This window comes from Adiantum capillus-veneris, chromosome 9 (assembly GCF_014529385.1).
Source record: "Adiantum capillus-veneris isolate H3 chromosome 9, ASM1452938v2, whole genome shotgun sequence".
NCBI classification, from domain to species: Eukaryota; Viridiplantae; Streptophyta; class Polypodiopsida; order Polypodiales; family Pteridaceae; genus Adiantum; species Adiantum capillus-veneris.
The window spans coordinates 38,507,706-38,530,278 of NC_140939.1; the positions used below are offsets into that span (position 1 = coordinate 38,507,706).

The window sequence follows — 22,573 nt, forward strand, 5'->3', positions numbered from 1 at the left end:
ATCATCTTTGTTGCATCGCCGATCGATTGACGACGCTCCATCTCTCGTCGCTCCGCCTGAGTAGGCCGAGGTTGGCCATACTCTTTGCCGGAATCTTCGTTGTGATCCCTGCCCGCAATCCTTGCGTGAAGCCATAGATGCCGCGGAAAAAATTTGGGGATCGGATTTCCCATAGAAGAGAAATTAGCCGTGCTCTAATACCACTATAACAGACTTGGACACTCCAAGTCAAGAATCAATCACCACAGCACCAAATAACCACTTCAAAACAATTCACACGTCACAATAGATTTGCACTGGCCCGATAAAGTTTCGTGCCTAGAGATATTGGCCCCAAAGACTAACGCCCCTTTTGGTATTTCTTTATGTATTAAATCAATGTCAAAGTACAAGAGAGCGGTTAGGGTTTCACTCTCAGACTCTGCGTCCAGATGCTCTGCAGAGTGAGCCCCTCACCGCTTAATTAAAGATTACAAGGGATGCCCGAAAGCAGAGCCCCAAAAGCTTTCAAAACAAAAGCAAAAATTCTCCCACAAGCCCTCTTGGGTAATCCATTAAAATAAAGTTCTCTCTCTCTCTCTCTCTCTCTCTCTCTCTCTCTCTCTCTCTCTCTCTCTCTCTCTCTCTCTCTCTCTCTCTCTCTCTCTCTCTCTCTCTCTCTCTTTCAGGAGCCCCGCACGAAGGGGTGGCTTTTCGACACCTTAGTCACCCCGGCCTTGATGTACTCAGCGGCAGTATGGGCACCAGGATTGACAGCTGACCAGTGGACACGGCTTGAGAGGCCACAGGTATGTATGATCTCACGCTTGCTCCGGAGCAAGAAGACAGTGCCACATGACATTATTAGAGCCGAGCTCGCCACACCACCTATGGTTGTAGAGGCACTATTCCAGACAGTCTGCTTCATCCAGAGGATGAGAGAGCTACCTCCTGACAGACTTACTCGTAGAGCATTTGAGGCAGCTATACAGCTATCAGAGAGTGGGCATGAGAGAGCATGGTACTCACAGGTCAGAGCATGGTTTGAGGGACACGGTCTTGACATGGAGAGCCTACCACCATTCCAGTACGACCCCCACTCACCATATGTTCACCTCTCTCGCAGTGAGAGGAACTTGGTATTGAGACAGGATCTCTGGCAGCTATACACTAGGAGAGTCTGGGAGTCACCTGGCTTGGGGACGAGGATGTCAAATTACAGAGACCAGTTTCTCACCATATTGTCTGGGGGGTTCATACAGAGACCACGCTACATGGACACATATATACCACATAGCTCACGGGCGGCAATTGGTCAGCTGAGAGTGGCTTCACACAGGTTAGAGATTGAGATCGGGAGACATACTAGTGTTCCCAGGGAGGAGCGAGTCTGCAGAGCCTGCACAGAGGAGGTGGAGAGTGAGGAGCACTTTGTATGTAGATGCAGAGCATACACTGAGATCAAAGGCAGGTATGAGGCCTTATTCAGAGGACAGCCCACTCTCCGAGAGATCATGGACTCTCGAGATCAGAGACAGCTCGGATGTTTCTTACTAGAGATACAGAGCCATCGGGACACACTACTACAGCCACACACAGCTACACAGACAGAGGGGAGACAGTCGCAGCTCACAGACTTCTTTCAGAGGATTGCCGCCCCTCCCTCACCAGACACTCAGAGGGGAGTGACACTCCCACAGGCGGAGGTGAGCCGAGCTAGACGACGACCACGAGTCACAGGCTACAAGGGCGCGAGCTCCCACCACCGACAGATCGAGGAGATCCGAGCCCGGGAGCGTCGTGCCACTGAGGAGCGAGTGGCTCAGATGAGGGCCGACCCGACAGCTTTCATCCGGGTAGCCTTGGCACCAGACCCGCCCATGTACCACATCTTACATCCCCCCATTAGTACAGGATGGAGCTAGATAGCTTGATGCATTCTCATGATTGTACTACCTTGAGCATATAGACATACATATACCCCTAGAGATAGAGCTCCATCCCTCCTCAGATACTCCACTACCTACATTCAGTTCAGTTTTGTATCAGTTTTGTTTCATTTGTCTTTCCGATAGACGGATGACATACACATCATGTACATTTGATTTGTCTCATAGGCCGATTTCGGCCTGACATAGACGTTAAAAATCTCTCTCTCTCTCTCTCTCTCTCTCTCTCTCTCTCTCTCTCTCTCTCTCTCTCTCTCTCTCTCTCTCTCTCTCTCTCTCTCTCTCTCTCTCTCTCTCTCTCTCTCTCTCTCTCTCTCTCTCTCTCTCTCTCTCTCTCTCTCTCTCTCTCTCTCTCTCTCTCTCTCTCTCTCTCTCTCTCTCTCTCTCAGGGTTGCGCATGCATTGGGTTCTTTGGCAAAATGCCGAACAGCTCACGTGCTGCGAAGGATCGCTGTCGCCTGTCATTTGACGACGGAGGCAAGGATGGAGGGTTGGCAATCTTTGGCGCCCGAATTTCGATTGCACGTTGTTCGAAGCGTGGCATAGCTGGGAGCTTGAGAATTTCTCAAGCTCCATAAAGAAAAGAAGAAATATATGCACACTCATGACATATGTACACACAAATCAACATCAAAGGACTAGAACATTCAAAAACTCAGAAAAGTTCACTCAAGTACACAATAGACAAGACCATGTATATCACTAGTGGGCTAGGTTTTGTTGTGATTGTTATTTAGGGGGGTTTTCAACTTTTCAGTACCAATTCCGTTTATATATGTCGCCTACCAGCTGACGCAATGCCTACGGGCATGTAACTTGTTTAAGGGTCAATCCCTCTTTTTTTTGCCCAAAAAAAAGGACAAGACCATATGACTCAGGCACTAGTAGAAAGCATTTGCCTTTGAATGTTCAAGGAATATTTCAATAAGTTTTAAACGTTTTGTAAGGCTTCTTGGTCAAAGAAACGACTTTCTCGACAACCATGCCAGGTATCAAGAATTGCCATGACTTTGCCAAACAGCCATAGTTGTGGCACACTAAGTCAAGCACGAAATACCATTCCAATGATTCGACCCTATGATTGCTAGTCTAGTGGATGGCAAATCAATGATGACCTCACTGGTCCCTCTCAAACCACCCTTTAACACCATCGATACTGAACATTCTTAACACCAATAGCCTTACAAAGTTTGACTTTGAACAAGAGGACACAAACTTCCTGACAAACCTTACATCCCAGCATGCCCCAATTCACCTTCGAAAAACATAATAATTATTATTATTATCGTTGATTTCCACTAACTACTACATCCCCATTACAGTAACAGCGGCCATAGCAATTTGTATTTATTTGTGACACAATGTATGTGTGTGGACATGCACCAGTCTAAACAAGCTTGTTGAAAACGATGAGCAACCCAACCAACACAATAATACATTGGAACTAAAAATAAATTTAACTCGCCAATTTAGATATTCTGATGCAATCACAACATTAATTGGTGTGCCATTCACTGCAGGTATGATTCTTTAAACCCTAAACAGAGCATTCACACGCACTTATGAGAAAGCTCTGACCTTTTCAACCACAGAAACGTTTTAATATCGACTTACCCATTATCAAGTACACCATATGCATAAGGAGAACCCGATCCAACGGAGAACAAATTGCCACTCAGCCTTCCGCCTTCACTGTCCACATAATACAATCCTGGACCCTGTGGAGCAACAAAGCTTGTGTTCTTATCTTATACTCATTCAAGAACAGCCAGAGAACGAAACATGAATTACCGTTTCATCCCATCCTGCAATCATGGTGCCCATTGATAACCCCATGCCTCGATATGAATACAAGGTGTTTGCTAGGAGCTTTGATGCCCCTGCAACAGAGATCCTTCGTTTGTTGGCCAATTCATGAAGTCGACACTACAAAATCAGCATAACCAGCACTTCTCATGGAAAGCTTCGTAACAAACAAATGAATAGACCATCTGTAAAATGAGGGGTAAAGCAGCAGACCCGAACACCCAAGTTTCTTTGCCAAAACTGGCAATCTGCTGCTCCTCCAGCCATTGTGCCCAATAAATAAGGATTGATTTCGAGTATCTTTTTCACAGATTGAGATGCTGTAGATGGCACAATAGAAATTAATGAGTCCATAGAAAAAAAATCTCCTCAAATATGCTAAAAGTAAAAAAGAAACATAGACACAACATTAAATCATCACAGTGCATGAATATTGAATACAAAGAATGTGAGTCAAAAGCTATGTTGATTCAGAACCCAGAGCAGGACACAACCTTAAGCCTTTGTTCAATTATCTCCAAGTGGCCATGATTCAACTCTAGTACTTCAAACAACTTCAAAGCAACTAAACTGACAATAGGTGAAGGGAGATGAGAAGATGGTGAAGTGGGATGCTCTCCACAAGAAAGTGGGTGGCCACTATCAAACTTCGCAATTTGTTTATTAATCCTACAAGTCCTCCAGCTCAAGAAGAGTCCACAAGCAGTCCCACTTGTATCTGTGTTCAACTCATGTCTCGAAGTGACCTTAAAGTTTTAACTGAGATACCACCTAGGGATGCAGCACCCCACTTAAAAAGTATAAACTCCGGTTGTTCTGTTGTCGAAGATGATTCGCTGAAATCATTTCATTTTTATGTGGATCATTAGCTTTACTCATCTGATTAATAAAGTGTCATCCAAGGAAGATCAATCAGAAGGATTATATTCCTTATAAGAATTTGAATTTAAGATTTTCCACAAGCCTGGCAAGACTCACTACAGTGCAGATTTCCTATCCAGAAGCACAAAAGGTATCTGATTGACATCTTTGAGGGAGGAACCAATACCTGTTGAACTGTTTCAAACAATGACAACCGAGGAACAACATCCAGAGTGGCAAGACGTATCCGATTTCTTGCAATATGGTGGATTTCCAGAAGACTGGTCTCATTCCACCAAAAAAGCCTTTATTATCCTATTATAGTTGGATCTCTATACAGACTGGGCATTGATAAGGTGTTGAGAAGATGTGCACCCATCCAAAGAAGGATGCAAGTGATCACTAAGGCCCACATTGGCAGCTCAGGGGGACACTTTTCTACTGAAATCACTTATAGGAAGATTTTGCAAGCAGGGTTATGGTGGTAGAGTATGATGTTAGATATCACGTGTTTTGCCAAAGAATGGGCAAACCTAATGCAGCAGACATGACACCTTTGACCACAATCAAGCCATTGGGAATAATCATGAAATGGAGTCTCGATTTCATGGGACCATTTAAGAAGGTCACTCTCAAGAAGAGCATGTATATGGTCATGGCTACATGTTATGCCAGCAAATGAGTGGAAGCTAAAGTGCATTGCCCAACAACACAGCCAAGTCCACCGCCTGGTTCTTATATGAGCACATTATATGTCGATATGGCTGCCAGATTGATATAGTTTCACATCAAGGGACCCATTTCAAAATGAAACTATTCAGATCCTAACTGAGATCTTTTCCATCATGCATCTGAAATCCACACCCGACTATCCCACATGCAATGGACAGGCTGAGAGTAGCAATAAGACTATTAAGACTATTCTGACTAAGATAGTTAAGAAGGAACCTCACACCTAGGATGAGAAGCTTCAGACAGCACTCTGGACATATAGGACAACACATAAGATCACAACCGGAATGACACCTATCAAAATGGTGTATGGAACTGAAGCAATTGTATCCATGGAATTTTTTGTTCCCAATCTCCGATTAGCAATAGAGCATGATATGGATTATAATTAAACCCTGAAGAAGAGACTATGGAACCTTTATGTACGCTAAGCACAGGAGGTGAATCATAATAGCAAACACTTCTACTTGAAAATAGAGAGAGAGAGAGAGAGAGAGAGAGAGAGAGAGAGAGAGAGAGAGAGAGAGAGAGAGACCAAACATGAGACAAGAGGGCAAAATTCCTTCCCTAGAAGCGTTGGCCCTCAAGACGAGCGCCCCGGAAGGGTATTTCTTTTATATTGCAAAAGATGGCCAATACAAGTTGTTGTCACAAGTGCAACCTTCTTGATCTTCACAAGACTCAAGCCTTTGTCGTCTTCTAGAAATGCTCAAAGAGAGAAGTCGCCAAAAACTGATGATCCCCACAAATGCCCTCAACAGGTCTTTATATAGGTAAAGCCTAGCCTTTTGGGTGCACTTGACCCTTGGCTTTTCAATTGTCCAACCTTTGGTTTTTCATTTGTCCGACCTTTGGCCTTTCATTTATCCGACTTTAACTTTTCATTTGTCTAACCTTTGGCTTTTCATTTGTCCAATCCCTTGGCTTATAAAAAGAAGGCACCCCACTTTCTAGAGTTGATTTGTGTTATGCGCTCAATTTTAGGGTGATCAGTGATTTGTGACATATCCCCTGTTGAAAAAAATAGTAATCGTCCTCGATTACATCTACCAAACAGAACAAGGGCATCACATGTATCTAGGCATAGCTATCTAATTCAATTTCGAACTCTCATATGCACTAAAATCAATCAGACTAGAGTTCTTATCTTGAACTCCACGGATGTCTCTGATGCACTAGGATCAATCAGATTTCTATCCAGCCATCTCATCCTCATTAGAACTTTTGATATCTTGGAGTAGCAATATTAGCCATCACATCCAGATCTAACCGATCTTTTGACGGATGTCTTGATGCACTAAAACCAAATACCCAGTTTATCTCATCCAAATTGAAACTTTTGATGCACTAGATTTATCCATACTAATCATCACATCTAGTTCTAACTCGAACTTTACAGATGTCTCTGATGAATTAGTACATCATCAAGATAGAATGTTGCAGATGTCACAAATCAGTGACGTGGCACAACCCTAGACACACCCCATACAATGAAGGGCTGACATGTTTGCGGGAAACCCCAAGGACTGGCTGGCTGTTGACTGTACAGACCCGTACTGCTGACGTGGCAAGCTATCGTACTGCTGACGTGGCAACGGCAGATTTTCAGCTCTACGCAAAAAGCATGGGTAGCTTTTGGGCCACGCAAATCCAACCTCTTTGCTTTTTTATACGTAAAACAGCACACACACACACACACACACACACAGATTGAATTATCATACACGAAGGTCAGATATGACCCATGGGACCAAAAATAGAACATAACAATCGCTCCAAATATGTGAAGAAGTTCGATACATATCAGTTAAGGAATGAGGGTCCATCAAAAGAATAGAAGAAAAGAACAAAAACCTATGGGGGCTCAGGTGAGGAGATAGCCGGTTTGGGAGTTCGAAATTCTTGGATGATGGCTTTACCGCCTCGATAGACTGCCCATTTACCTTGCTTGCGGGCTTCATGCATCCTCTTGAGTTCACTTGTTTTCATCTTGAGTTGCGTCGTGGTTAATTCTTCAGTGACCCACAACTTTGTTCCCTTCAAAAGTAGGGACTCGTGTAGGATATTGAGCCACTCCTCTATGTCCTTGAAAGTGAGGATGCATTGCTTGGGTGGCACATGCTTATGTGTGTCATTAATCCAAGAAACAGTTTCGGGTTTAATCTGAACTGGTTGAAGAATGTCATTAAGTTTGGTGATTGCTTCTTCGAGGGTGTCCTCCTCAGTGCACCATGCTGGTCGGAGCCCCCCAATCCTGACCTTGAGGCCAAGAGATTCTTGTAGTCGACACTCTTGTAGGGCCGCTTGTATCTTGGTATCGATCTTTTTTTGTGCTGCCTCGTGAGCTTTCTTTTGTACCTCCATGACACTCTCGACGAAGGAGGATTCGACTTCCTTTGCTTTTGCAAGCAAAGCTTGGCTCTCTACTTCTTTCCCATCTCCAGTTTATGCAAGCGCTCCTCGATGAGTTCTTGCACCTTAGCCTCTAGATCTGAAATTCTTGCTTCTTGTCGAACAACAGAGTCCTTCCTTGGCGCAGCTGCTGCCATTGCAAGAAAACTCCTGCTTGTGAGAGAGATTGGAGTACCATTCGACATCTTGGCTGTGTAAACAAGGTCTAAGGACCTCTTAAAGTGGACCTGCTAAAGCAACCTTTTGTAACATCGACTGAGAGTGAATGGCCTACAACTAATGCAGCCCTCGGTGCTATGGACAGAGTATTCTCGCAAGCTGCCTCTGTTTTGAGCCGCCGATTGCGCACGAGCCGCTGTTGTGAGCACGGGGGAGAGGAACTTCTGAGCACGAGTCGTTGATGGTGAGCTCGATTTGCTAAGCTCCCGAGCATGGAGTTGAAGCGAAATTGAGGCCAAGCTGAAGTTGAAGTTGAAGCGAGCAAAGAGCACACTTAATGCGAAGGCGAGGCTCAGGCGAAGCTAAAGTTGAAGCCAAATGATCAGAGGTGAACTGAAGCGGCACACAGACTCAGGCTAGGTGCCAACAGTGAACTAAGGTGCCCTTGATATCATGTGCAGAACCAAGATGAGGTTGAGAAGCTAGGGCAGGGCAGGATCTTAACGCCTCCACACATAGCTGCCCATCGCTCTGGGGGGGACTCACGAATTAGACAAAGCACAGAAGCTAGGGTTCGGGGGGGGGAGGGGGGGGGAGAGAGGGAGAGAGAGTGTTAGGTGCAGCGGAATGAATGTTGTATTTTCTCAAGATTAGTGATCTTTATTGCTCAAGGTTCCTTTTAGTTCTTAGGGAAAGAGAGAGCTTTTCGTCTTGTGGAGTGTTGTGGTCACGAACAAAGTGAGTGGATAATGGGAGTGCAAGTGAATGAGACTGAGAGAAGGAGAGAGAAGAGATACGACACCGAGAGGTTGTAAAGCCATCCTCCGAAGGCCCCACTCTCGTCGGCGAGAGTGGTCTACCTTGATTGCACAAAGGTGTACAATGCGAATGCAATGGACTATGCAACTTGGTCTATGCCGATGACGACGACGACGACGACGATGGCTGAAATCTGAGATCTTCTAATCGCTGAATTTCGGGACTGTTTCGGTGGCTGAAAATGACTGTTTTGGCTGCGTTTTCTTGGCTGAAAAATGAGGTTTCTTAGGGCTGAAAACTGATGGTCTTTACGGGCTGAATCTGCTACACTTTAGGTGAATAATGCCGGTCTTAATTTGCTGCTGAAATCCAAAAACGCCAGGGCTGAAATTGGTCCTTCTGTCGCTGGGGTTCTGCCAGAGTAGTCGCAGAGGTTGGTCTTGCTGAGAAGTTGCCTGTTGAGCAAGGTGCTGCCTCTTCTGCCAGAAAGTGTGAACTTTGGTTTGCTTATATATTAACTTAGCAAAATTGCCCTACCTACTTTTGTTGGAAAGTCACTTAAAAATAATAAGTGAAAATCCCAATAAATAGGAAAATAGGGTAAATGCACTGGACAATTCCCCTAACCGATGCTAATGGATTCTGATGGGAATTCCGATGATCATGCTGTGTGCAATCGGAGGATATGCATCTATTGCTAAGTGACTGGGCATGCACGGTCTACGAATAGACTCACAAAAGTGCCAGATCACTGCTAATCTAAACTGACTTGAACTGACTGAACCCTGCTGTGGTGTAGCTTGTCCACGGACACATAGGGTTGGGATGTGTCACGTGACATCCCCTCCTTTTCAAAGTGAGGTACTGGTACCGAACTGTATGGCGTCGAGGGAGATCGCCAACAGCATCCGGAATCCAGGAAGGGACTCTTCGTCGGCCCACTCTGATGTGTGGGTCGTGCGGTACTTGAACTTCATAAAGGTCTGCAACGCTTGCTTCTTTGGGCCGCGCCGAAAGCGACACAAAGTCTTCTGAATCTCCTTTCTTGCTTCAACTTCGTCTAGAGTCCTACTTCTTCCGTCTTCAAGAATCTCCATGGCTGAAAATTCCTAAAACCATCTCCAACACAAAACCATGAACATACCCATTCCATGTAAAGTGAAGGAAAAAAATCTTGTCTTCTGTAAAGACTGTGTATGCAATGCAGATGAACATAGAGACGGAGTGACAACCCCTTCATCAAACACATGCAAACAATGCGGTCGAATCTTTTCTGTTTGATCGAAATCAATCAACTGTGGCAAATCACAATGGAAATGTCCATGCTTGGTGCTCATACAATCATGTGACCTTTCGGAAACTGTGTCATGCCAAGGAAGCGACATGGAATGTGACTTCCTTACATACATACTTTTCAACTTTTCATGAACAATTCGCATACATTCGTGCTCATCCATGAGAGAAACATGCTCAACATACAATATGTCATGCCTAGGAAAAGGGATCACATAACGATGCTGACTAAAATACAGGAAACCTTCACGAATGAAACACTCGAACAATGCGTGCGTACCAACCATGCGAACACATAATACTTCCTATGAGGGTTCTTTGAACCAAGGCTCGAGAGCCAAGATCGCTTCTTCGGAATCTATCGAATCTTCTTGTGGGGGATCTGTGGACCTCGACTCGAAAGCCAAAATCGATTCTTCCTGAATGATCGAATCGTCCTGTGGGGGTTCATTAGACCTCAACTCGAAAGCCAGGATCGGATCTTCGTGATTGATCGAATCTACAACGAGGTTAGTTTCGCTAGGAAAAGCATCCACTAGCACATCATCCTTGTGAACAATCACATCGTCTTCATGCAACTCATCATGCTTGTGAGAAATCACATCTTGATCATGCAAATCATCATGCTTGTGAGAAATCACATCTTGATCATGCAAATCATCATGCTTGTCATTGTCATCCAAATCATTATGCAAATCATTGGCATCCAAATCATCATGCTTATCATTGTGCTTCAAATCATCATGCTTATCTTTGTCCTCCAAATCATCATGCTTTCATCATGCTTGTCATTCAAATCATCATGCAAATCATTGTCATTCAATTCATCATGCTTCTCATAATCATTCAATTCATCATGCAAATCATTATCAATCAAATCATCGTCATCATGCTTCACACAATCATGCAAATCCTGTGTGTCATGCTGTGGAGAAACAGAGACTGAGAGAGTCTCCTTTTCCCAATTATGTTGCATCTGTGCCGGTACTTGCGAAAAGAGTTGCAACAAGGCGGCTTTCCTTTCTTTGTACTCATGCTTTATGGCTACCATTCTTTCTTCGTGTTCACGCTCTCTTTCCGCTTTTCTTTCTGCATTTCTTGCTTCTCGTTCTAACTTCTGTTTCAGAAAAAATTGCTGCAAAGCCTCCATAGGAGTTAGTGCAATCTTTGTCGTAGATGGGAAAGGGGGAGGGTCGAAAAAACCTCCTGGTGGGGAAAATTCTTCTTTGCCTCTCTCATGCTCATCACCTCCAAGCAAAGTATCCATTCCGCTTCGAGTAATGATCATACTGCAATCGTGGGTTCTTGTGGGTTCTTGTGGGTTCTTGGGTTCTTGTCATAGTTACCGGGGAACGCCCCCTAGCCCCCGTTCCGGCGTTCCGGGGGGCAGTTCCCTTCTCGAACGTTCCGGAACGTCCCGGAATGTCTAACGTTCCGGGTGGCCAATGCAAACCGGAACGGCCGTTCCGGAACGTTCCGAAACGCCCCCGGACCGTTCCGGAATGCCCCTGGAACGGCCAACGGCTACAAACAAATTTGGCAAAAATTGAAAAAATTGAAGCAAATGTTTGGGCTTCTTTTGAAAGTGTGCAAGGCCTCAAGGACTCATAAAATGCACCCCCCTCCCCCTTTCTCTTCACAAGCTAATCCTCAAGGCTCAAGCTCTCTCCCTCTCACTCTCAAGATCTCTCCCTCTCAAGACTCACTCTCTCAAGGCTCAAGGCTTCAAGCCTTCAAGCTCTCTTCCTCTCCCTCCCACTCTCTCAAATCTCTCCCTCTCCATCTCACTCTCTCTCTCTCTCTCTCTCTCTCTCTCTCTCTCTCTAGTCATAGCAAGGTTGAATGGTCTTCAAAACGAGTTTTTTGTGAGTATTAGAGTCAAAGCACTCTAATACTCCTTGTATTTAAACACAAGGAGCTAAAAATTGCACTATTTGGGTGTTTTTTATACCTCCCGTTCCGCGACGTTCCCGTTCCGGACCCCTAGCCGTTCCCCCGTTCCGCGGGGATCCCGTTGCCGTTCCCGTTCCGCGTTCCGGGTAACTATGGAACTTCTTGTGTTCTTAAGTCCACGAGGAACTTGGGTTCTTGGGGGTCTTGGGTTCTTAAGTTCACGAGGAACTTGAGTTCTTGAGGTTCTTGAGTCTTGAGGGTCTTGGGTTCTTAAGTTCACGAGGAACTTGGGTTCTTGCGGGTCTTGAGTTCTTGGGGTCCTTGATTCGTGAGAATCTTGGGTTCTGGAGGATCTTGAGGTTCTTGAGGTTTTCTTTCACTTGCAAATCGCGTTGAGAAGGATCTTCTCTTCACCCGAGTTCTACCCTTTTCTGCGGGCGCACCTCTTGGCGACCTTGCGCTCACACCAAGGTTGCTTTTTCCCACCTCACGTCGATTGGCCGGCCGCTAAGTGCACGGTCCGCTCTCAATGAGTGAAAAGAGACACAAGGGGAGGCTTGACAAGCCCTTCTTTCTTGGGATTCCTGTCACTCTTCAACAAAACACGATTAGGAATCGCCACGCCCAAGTAAACTTGGGTTCGTGCGATCGCAACAAGCAAAAAAATTCTTGTGGTTCTTGTGGTTCTTCCCTTGAGTAATGCAGAACACTTCCAAAGCTCTGATACCAATGTTAGGTGCAGCGGAATGAATGTTGTATTTTCTCAAGATTAGTGATCTTTATTGCTCAAGGTTCCTTTTAGTTCTTAGGGAAAGAGAGAGCTTTCCGTCTTGTGGAGTGTTGTGGTCACGAACAAAGTGAGTGGATAATGTGCGTGCAAGTGAATGAGACTAAGAGAAGGAGAGAGAAGAGATACGACACCGAGAGGTTGTAAAACCCTCCTCCGAAGGACCCACTCTCGTCGGCGAGAGTGGTCTACTTTGATTGCACAAAGGTGTACAATGCGAATGCAATGGACTATGCAACTTGGTCTATGCCGATGACGACGACGGTGACGACGACGACGATGACGATGGCTGAAATCTGAGATCTTCTAATCGCTGAATTTCGGGACTGTTTCGGTGGCTGAAAATGACTGTTTTGGCTGCGTTTTCTTGGCTGAAAAATGAGGTTTCTTAGGGCTGAAAACTGATGGTCTTTACGGGCTGAATCTGCTTCGCTTTAGGTGAATAATGCCGGTCTTAATTTACTACTGAAATCCAAAAACGCCAAGGCTGAAATTGGTCCTTCTGTCGCCGGGGTTCTGCAAATGCAAAAACGCTAGGCTGATCTGTTGTGTCGTGATGACGCCGGGGCTGATCTGTTGTGCAGAAATCGCCAAGGCTGATCTGATGCAAAAACGCTAGGTCTTCTGTGGAGAAAACGCCAAAGTAGTCGCGAGGGTTGGTCTTGCTGAGAAGTTGCCTGTTGAGCAAGGTGCTGCCTCTTCTGCCAGAAAGTGTGAACTTTGGTTTGCTTATATATTAACTTAGCAAAATTGCCCTACCTACTTTTGTTGGAAAGTCACTTAAAAATAATAAGTGAAAATCCCAATAAATAGGAAAATAGGGTAAATGCACTGGACAATTCCCCTAACCGATGCTAATGGATTCTGATGGGAATTCCGATGATCATGCTGTGTGCAATCGGAGGATATGCATCTATTGCTAAGTGACTGGGCATGCACGGTCTACGAATAGACTCACAAAAGTGCCAGATCACTGCTAATCTAAACTGACTTGAACTGACTGAACCCTGCTGTGGTGTAGCTTGTCCACGGACACATAGGGTTGGGATGTGTCACGTGACATCCCCTCCTTTTCAAAGTGAGGTACTGGTACCGAACTGTATGGCGTCGAGGGAGATCGCCAACAGCATCCGGAATCCAGGAAGGGACTCTTCGTCGGCCCACTCTGATGTGTGGGTCGTGCGGTACTTGAACTTCATAAAGGTCTGCAACGCTTGCTTCTTTGGGCCGCGCCGAAAGCGACACAAAGTCTTCTGAATCTCCTTTCTTGCTTCAACTTCGTCTAGAGTCCTACTTCTTCCGTCTTCAAGAATCTCCATGGCTGAAAATTCCTAAAACCATCTCCAACACAAAACCATGAACATACCCATTCCATGTAAAGTGAAGGAAAAAAATCTTGTCTTCTGTAAAGACTGTGTATGCAATGCAGATGAACATAGAGACGGAGTGACAACCCCTTCATCAAACACATGCAAACAATGCGGTCGAATCTTTTCTGTTTGATCGAAATCAATCAACTGTGGCAAATCACAATGGAAATGCCCATGCTTGGTGCTCATACAATCATGTGACCTTTCGGAAACTGTGTCATGCCAAGGAAGCGACATGGAATGTGACTTCCTTACATACATACTTTTCAACTTTTCATGAACAATCCGCATACATTCGTGCTCATCCATGAGAGAAACATGCTCAACATACAATATGTCATGCCTAGGAAAAGGGATCACATAACGATGCTGACTAAAATACAGGAAACCTTCACGAATGAAACACTCGAACAATGCGTGCGTACCAACCATGCGAACACATAATACTTCCTATGAGGGTTCTTTGAACCAAGGCTCGAGAGCCAAGATCGCTTCTTCGGAATCTATCGAATCTTCTTGTGGGGGATCTGTGGACCTCGACTCGAAAGCCAAAATCGATTCTTCCTGAATGATCGAATCGTCCTGTGGGGGTTCATTAGACCTCAACTCGAAAGCCAGGATCGGATCTTCGTGATTGATCGAATCTACAACGAGGTTAGTTTCGCTAGGAAAAGCATCCACTAGCACATCATCCTTGTGAACAATCACATCGTCTTCATGCAACTCATCATGCTTGTGAGAAATCACATCTTGATCATGCAAATCATCATGCTTGTGAGAAATCACATCTTGATCATGCAAATCATCATGCTTGTCATTGTCATCCAAATCATTATGCAAATCATTGGCATCCAAATCATCATGCTTATCATTGTGCTTCAAATCATCATGCTTATCTTTGTCCTCCAAATCATCATGCTTTCATCATGCTTGTCATTCAAATCATCATGCAAATCATTGTCATTCAATTCATCATGCTTCTCATAATCATTCAATTCATCATGCAAATCATTATCAATCAAATCATCGTCATCATGCTTCACACAATCATGCAAATCCTGTGTGTCATGCTGTGGAGAAACAGAGACTGAGAGAGTCTCCTTTTCCCAATTATGTTGCATCTGTGCCGGTACTTGCGAAAAGAGTTGCAACAAGGCGGCTTTCCTTTCTTTGTACTCATGCTTTATGGCTACCATTCTTTCTTCGTGTTCACGCTCTCTTTCCGCTTTTCTTTCTGCATTTCTTGCTTCTCGTTCTAACTTCTGTTTCAGAAAAAATTGCTGCAAAGCCTCCATAGGAGTTAGTGCAATCTTTGTCGTAGATGGGAAAGGGGGAGGGTCGAAAAAACCTCCTGGTGGGGAAAATTCTTCTTTGCCTCTCTCATGCTCATCACCTCCAAGCAAAGTATCCATTCCGCTTCGAGTAATGATCATACTGCAATCGTGGGTTCTTGTGGGTTCTTGTGGGTTCTTGGGTTCTTGTCATAGTTACCGGGGAACGCCCCCTAGCCCCCGTTCCGGCGTTCCGGGGGGCAGTTCCCTTCTCGAACGTTCCGGAACGTCCCGGAATGTCTAACGTTCCGGGTGGCCAATGCAAACCGGAACGGCCGTTCCGGAACGTTCCGAAACGCCCCCGGACCGTTCCGGAATGCCCCTGGAACGGCCAACGGCTACAAACAAATTTGGCAAAAATTGAAAAAATTGAAGCAAATGTTTGGGCTTCTTTTGAAAGTGTGCAAGGCCTCAAGGACTCATAAAATGCACCCCCCTCCCCCTTTCTCTTCACAAGCTAATCCTCAAGGCTCAAGCTCTCTCCCTCTCACTCTCAAGATCTCTCCCTCTCAAGACTCACTCTCTCAAGGCTCAAGGCTTCAAGCCTTCAAGCTCTCTTCCTCTCCCTCCCACTCTCTCAAATCTCTCCCTCTCCATCTCACTCTCTCTCTCTCTCTCTCTCTCTCTCTCTCTCTCTCTCTCTCTCTCTCTAGTCATAGCAAGGTTGAATGGTCTTCAAAACGAGTTTTTTGTGAGTATTAGAGTCAAAGCACTCTAATACTCCTTGTATTTAAACACAAGGAGCTAAAAATTGCACTATTTGGGTGTTTTTTATACCTCCCGTTCCGCGACGTTCCCGTTCCGGACCCCTAGCCGTTCCCCCGTTCCGCGGGGATCCCGTTGCCGTTCCCGTTCCGCGTTCCGGGTAACTATGGAACTTCTTGTGTTCTTAAGTCCACGAGGAACTTGGGTTCTTGGGGGTCTTGGGTTCTTAAGTTCACGAGGAACTTGAGTTCTTGAGGTTCTTGAGTCTTGAGGGTCTTGGGTTCTTAAGTTCACGAGGAACTTGGGTTCTTGCGGGTCTTGAGTTCTTGGGGTCCTTGATTCGTGAGAATCTTGGGTTCTGGAGGATCTTGAGGTTCTTGAGGTTTTCTTTCACTTGCAAATCGCGTTGAGAAGGATCTTCTCTTCACCCGAGTTCTACCCTTTTCTGCGGGCGCACCTCTTGGCGACCTTGCGCTCACACCAAGGTTGCTTTTTCCCACCTCACGTCGATTGGCCGGCCGCTAAGTGCACGGTCCGCTCTCAATGAGTGAAAAGAGACACAAGGGGAGGCTTGACAAGCCCTTCTTTCTTGGGATTCCTGTCACTCTTCAACAAAACACGATTAGGAATCGCCACGCCCAAGTAAACTTGGGTTCGTGCGATCGCAACAAGCAAAAAAATTCTTGTGGTTCTTGTGGTTCTTCCCTTGAGTAATGCAGAACACTTCCAAAGCTCTGATACCAATGTTAGGTGCAGCGGAATGAATGTTGTATTTTCTCAAGATTAGTGATCTTTATTGCTCAAGGTTCCTTTTAGTTCTTAGGGAAAGAGAGAGCTTTCCGTCTTGTGGAGTGTTGTGGTCACGAACAAAGTGAGTGGATAATGTGCGTGCAAGTGAATGAGACTAAGAGAAGGAGAGAGAAGAGATACGACACCGAGAGGTTGTAAAACCCTCCTCCGAAGGACCCACTCTCGTCGGCGAGAGTGGTCTACTTTGATTGCACAAAGGTGTACAATGCGAATGCAATGGACTATGCAACTTGGTCTATGCCGATGACGACGACGGTGACGACGACGACGATGACGATGGCTGAAATCTGAGATCTTCTAATCGCTGAATTTCGGGACTGTTTCGGTGGCTGAAAATGACTGTTTTGGCTGCGTTTTCTTGGCTGAAAAATGAGGTTTCTTAGGGCTGAAAACTGATGGTCTTTACGGGCTGAATCTGCTTCGCTTTAGGTGAATAATGCCGGTCTTAATTTACTACTGAAATCCAAAAACGCCAAGGCTGAAATTGGTCCTTCTGTCGCCGGGGTTCTGCAAATGCAAAAACGCTAGGCTGATCTGTTGTGTCGTGATGACGCCGGGGCTGATCTGTTGTGCAGAAATCGCCAAGGCTGATCTGATGCAAAAACGCTAGGTCTTCTGTGGAGAAAACGCCAAAGTAGTCGCGAGGGTTGGTCTTGCTGAGAAGTTGCCTGTTGAGCAAGGTGCTGCCTCTTCTGCCAGAAAGTGTGAACTTTGGTTTGCTTATATATTAACTTAGCAAAATTGCCCTACCTACTTTTGTTGGAAAGTCACTTAAAAATAATAAGTGAAAATCCCAATAAATAGGAAAATAGGGTAAATGCACTGGACAATTCCCCTAACCGATGCTAATGGATTCTGATGGGAATTCCGATGATCATGCTGTGTGCAATCGGAGGATATGCATCTATTGCTAAGTGACTGGGCATGCACGGTCTACGAATAGACTCACAAAAGTGCCAGATCACTGCTAATCTAAACTGACTTGAACTGACTGAACCCTGCTGTGGTGTAGCTTGTCCACGGACACATAGGGTTGGGATGTGTCACGTGACATCCCCTCCTTTTCAAAGTGAGGTACTGGTACCGAACTGTATGGCGTCGAGGGGCTTTGCTTTTGGCATCCCTTGTACTCTTTAAATAAGTGGGTAGGCCACTCACAACTCAGAGCATTTGGACGCAGAGTCCGAGTGTGAGCGCATGCCCGCACTCTTGTACTTTGAACTCAAATTAATACAAAAAGAAATACCGAAAGGGACGCCAGTCTTTGGGACCAATAACTCTAGGCACGGAACTCCGCCAAGCCAGTGTCGAATAAATTGTGAAATCTGAACTATTTTGAAGTGGTTATTTGGTGTTGCCGCGGTAGATTCTTGACTTGGAGTGTCCACGTTTGTTTCAGTGGTATCAAAGCACGGCCGATTTCTCTTCTACAGGAAATCCGATCCCAATTTTTTTTCTGCGGCACCTATGGCTTCAGGCAAGGATCAATCGACTCCCTCTGCATCTGGAGATGCGGGAGAGGATCACAACGAAGATTCACGCGAGGAGTACGGCCCGCCTCGGCCTACTCATGTACCGTGCAGCGGAATGAATGTTTGAACTTTGCTCAAGATGAGTGCTCCGAACTGTGCTCAAAGGTTCCTTTTGTTCTTATGGAAGGGAGCGCCTTTCGTTCTTAATGAGAGTGCAACGATCACAAACAAAGTGAATGGACACTGTGCGTGCAAGTGTATGAGACTGAGAGATAGAGAAAGAAGAGAATATGACACCAGAGACATTGTAAAACCCTCCTCCGAAGGCCCCACTCTCGTCGGCGAGAGGGGTCTACTATTGATTGCACAAACTGGTACAAAGTGAATGCATGTAGCTGATGCAAGTCTAGGCTAGGTCGATGACAATGACGGGGATGACGAGACCAACGTTATGGCTGGAATCTGCTACTCTTTATTTGCTGTCCAAAAACGTTGATAGGCTGAATTCTGCTGAGGCTGAAAACGCAAGAGAAAACGCTGCCTTTGCTGGTCTTTATGGCTGAAAATTTGTGGTTCCTTGGGGCTGAAAACTGATGGTCTTTATGGCTGAAAACTGATGGTCCTTAGGGCTGAAAATCGCCATGCAATGGAAGGGCGATATGGGCTCCAAAAACACTAGGGCTGCAAATCTAGAAAACGCTAGATGCTGGGATCTGCTGGCGATGAAGCTAGGATGAAAAACGCCAAAGCTGAGGATCTCTGGCAATGTTTGCTTGGAGGGAAAAACGCCAAAGCTGAGGTTATGCCGGCGATGGATCCTTGGAGAAAAACGCTAGCATGGGGAGTCTTCTGCTTGGAGGGAAATCGCCACCAAGGGAGGTCTTGCTGAGAAGTTGCCTGTTGAGCACTGGAGCTCCTGCTGCCTCTTCTGCCAATTAGTGCTAGTTTAGGTTTGCTTATATACAAACTTACTCAATTTGCCCTACCTACTTTCCAACACGTCGCTTAAAAATAATAAGTGAAAAATGTCAAAAATAGATAAAATAGGCTAAAATCTCTGGAAAATTTCCTTGAAGGATTCTGATGGAAATGCTTATGATCATGACGCGTGCAAGCGGAGGATATGCATCTACACTAAGTGTCTGGACATGCACGGTCTGCGAACAGACTCACAAAAGTGTCAGATCACTTCCTATTCTAGACTGACTTGACTGAACTAAACCCTAATCATGTTGTAGCTTGTCCACTGACACATAGGGTTGGATGTGTCACGTGACATCCCCTCCTTTTCAAGGTGAGGTACTGGTACCAATCTGTATGGCATCGAGGGAGATCGCCAATAACATCCGGAATCCTGGAAGGGACTCTTCGCTGGCCCACTCTGATGTGTGGGTCGTGCGGTACTTCATAAAGGTCTGCAACGCTTACTTCTTTGGGCCGCGCCGAAAGCGACACAAAGTCTCCTGTGGCTCCTTCGATGCTTCAACTTCGTCTTTAGTCATGCTTCTTTCTTCTTCAAGAATCTCCATGGCTGAAAATTCCTGAAACCATTTCCAACACAAAAACATGAATATACCCATTCCATGTAAAGTGAGTGGAAAAAATCTTGTCTTCCTCAAAGACTGTGCATGCAATGTAGATGAACAAAGAGGCGGAGTGCCAAACCGTTCACCACACACACGGAAACAATGAGATCGAATCTTTCTCTTACGATGTAAAGCAATCAACTGTGGCAATTCACAACGGAAATGCCCATGCTTGGTTTCATGTGCTCTTTCTACGATTGTGTCGTGCCAAGGAAGAGACATGGAATGTGACTTCCTTGAATGCATACTTTTCAGATTTTCATGAAAAATCCGCATACATTCGTGCTCATTCATGAGTGAAACGTGCTCAACATACAATATGTCATGCCTAGGAAAAGGGATCACGTAAAGACGCTGACTAACAAAGAGGAACCGATCACGAATGAAACACTCAAACAATGCGTGCGTATGAATCATGTGAACACATAAAACTTCATGTAAGGATTCTTTGGACCTAGCTCGAGAGCCAAGATCGGTTCGTCCTGAGGGGGTTCTTTGGACCTAGGCCCGAGAGCCAAGATCGATCCTTCGTGATTGATCGAATCTGCAACGAGGTTAGCTTCGCTAGAAAAAGCATCGACTAACTCATCATCCTTGTGAACAATCACGTCATCTTCATGAATCATGCTTGTGAGGAATCACATCTTGATCATGCAAATCATGTGTATCATGCTTTGGAGAAGAAGAGACTGAGAGAATCTCCTTCTCCTGAATCCGTTCAATCTTCGCATGCACATTTGCAATGAGAGAGGGAGAATGAACAACTTCCTCGCCACGAATGACAATGGGAGAGTCACTTTTGGCATTCAAAGTGAACGTATTTTCCACCCAATCAATGAGAGGGTTACACTCACGAAACCATCAAATGCCCAAAATCATATCACATCCTGAGAGAGGAGAGACAAAAAATCTTCTACGGAAAGCAACTTGTTGAATTGCAAAACAACACACCAAGACACTCTTTTGTGACGAGAGAGTCCATACCGGGAGCAAAGCCAGAGACCTGGAGAGGAGATTTCTGACTAACCTCTAGGCGGGCTTTCTCAACAAGAGGGAGACTGGTCACATCATGCATACTACCTAGGTCAAACAATATGACAAAACGGTGCCCAGTTATATGACCATAACATTTAATGACAGACTCATCAATGGGATGGTCAAGAGAAACTTGGGGCACACTCGTGTTGTCATTAATTGCATTGACAGAAGAAGTGTAAGGTGCAGCGGAATGAATGTTGTATTTTCTCAAGATTAGCGATCTTTATTTGCTCAAGGTTCCTTTTAGTTCTTAGGGAAGGAGAGAGCCTTCCGTCTTGTAGGGTGCTGTAATCACGAACAAAGTGAGTGGATATTGTGCGTGCAAGTGAATGAGACTAAGAGAAGGAGAGAGAGAAGAGATACGACACCCGAGAGGTTGTAAAACCCTCCTCCGAAGGCCCCACTCTCGTCGGCGAGAGTGGTCTAACTTTGATTGCACAAAGGTGTACAATGCGAATGCAATGGATTGATGCAATTTGGACTATGCCGATGACGACGATGGTGATGACTTTAGGGCTGGTCTGGATCTCCTGGTATCTGCTGTTCACAAGGCTTAAGCGCTGACAATCGGGGTGATCTTGGGGGCTGAAATTGACTGTTTTCCCTTGCTGATTTGTGGCTGAAATTGACAGTTTGTCGGGCTGAAATGGTGAGGACAAGACGCTGATGTATCTGCTGATAAACGCTAGCAAAGGGCTGTGTTTTTCTTGCTGAAAAAAACCTGCTGTAAAAATGCTGATGTGCTGCAGTCAATGGTGCGTTTTTAATGGCTGAATCCACTGCTGAATATCAAGCAAAGGCTAGCGATAATGGGATCTTGGTGCTGCTGCCCTTGAAGGTGAAAAACGTTGCACTTGGGGACTGCTGGCTGGCGTTAGTAATGGCTGAAAACACTGACGGAGATCAGGCAAGACTAGCGTTAGTGGTTCTTGGGGGGCTGCTGCCAGTGGAGAATGAAAACGCCAAGCCTGAGAGGTTGAGGGATGGCGAGGGCTCGTCCTAGAAACACCAAGGGAAGGGAGCACTATGGCGATGAGGAAAACGCTGGTGGAAGGGAGTGGCCTCGCCAAGGGATTGGAGAGGGTCTTGCTGAGAGAGGGTGGGACACCTGTTGCTTGGAGAAGCCTGCTGTGTCTTTGCTAATCTACCAATTTGTGCTGACTTGGGTTTGCTTATATATTAAAACCCAATTTTCCCTACTGAGTACCCAACAAAAGTCACTTAATAAATAAGTGAAAAATGTCAAAAATAGGGAAAAATGGAAAAAAGTCATCTGAAAAATCCCCGAACTAACTCTGATGGAATCTGACGGAAATGCTTATGCTTATGCAGTGTGCAACCAGAGGATATGCATCTATACTGAGTGACTGGGCATGCACGGTCTAGGAATAGACTCACAAAAGTGCCAGATCACCTCTAACCTAACTTGCCTGGACTTGACGGAAACCCTCCTATGGTGTAGCTTGTCCACGGACACATAGGGTTGGGATGTGTCACGTGACATCCCCTCCTTTTTAAAGTGAGGTACTGGTACCGAGCTACATGGCTTCCTTGTAGTCTGCCAACAACTCTGGATAATCCTTGAAGAATTCTTCGTCTACCCACACCGCTTTATGGATTCCTCGATCTTT

General features: G+C 45.4%; 1 protein-coding gene across 1 annotated transcript in view; it reads right to left on the minus strand.

Annotated features, from left to right (window-relative positions):
* Positions 1–22,573, minus strand: part of LOC147450367 (proteasome subunit beta type-5-A-like) — a 93,328-nt gene that overhangs the window by 36,684 nt on the left and 34,071 nt on the right. The window contains exons 3-5 of the mRNA XM_086519617.1: positions 3,948–4,054; positions 3,720–3,854; positions 3,543–3,646 (exon numbers count right to left, since the gene is read on the minus strand). Coding sequence (XP_086375743.1) covers positions 3,543–3,646; positions 3,720–3,854; positions 3,948–4,054 — 346 coding nt within the window. The remainder of the gene's footprint in view (positions 1–3,542; positions 3,647–3,719; positions 3,855–3,947; positions 4,055–22,573) is intronic.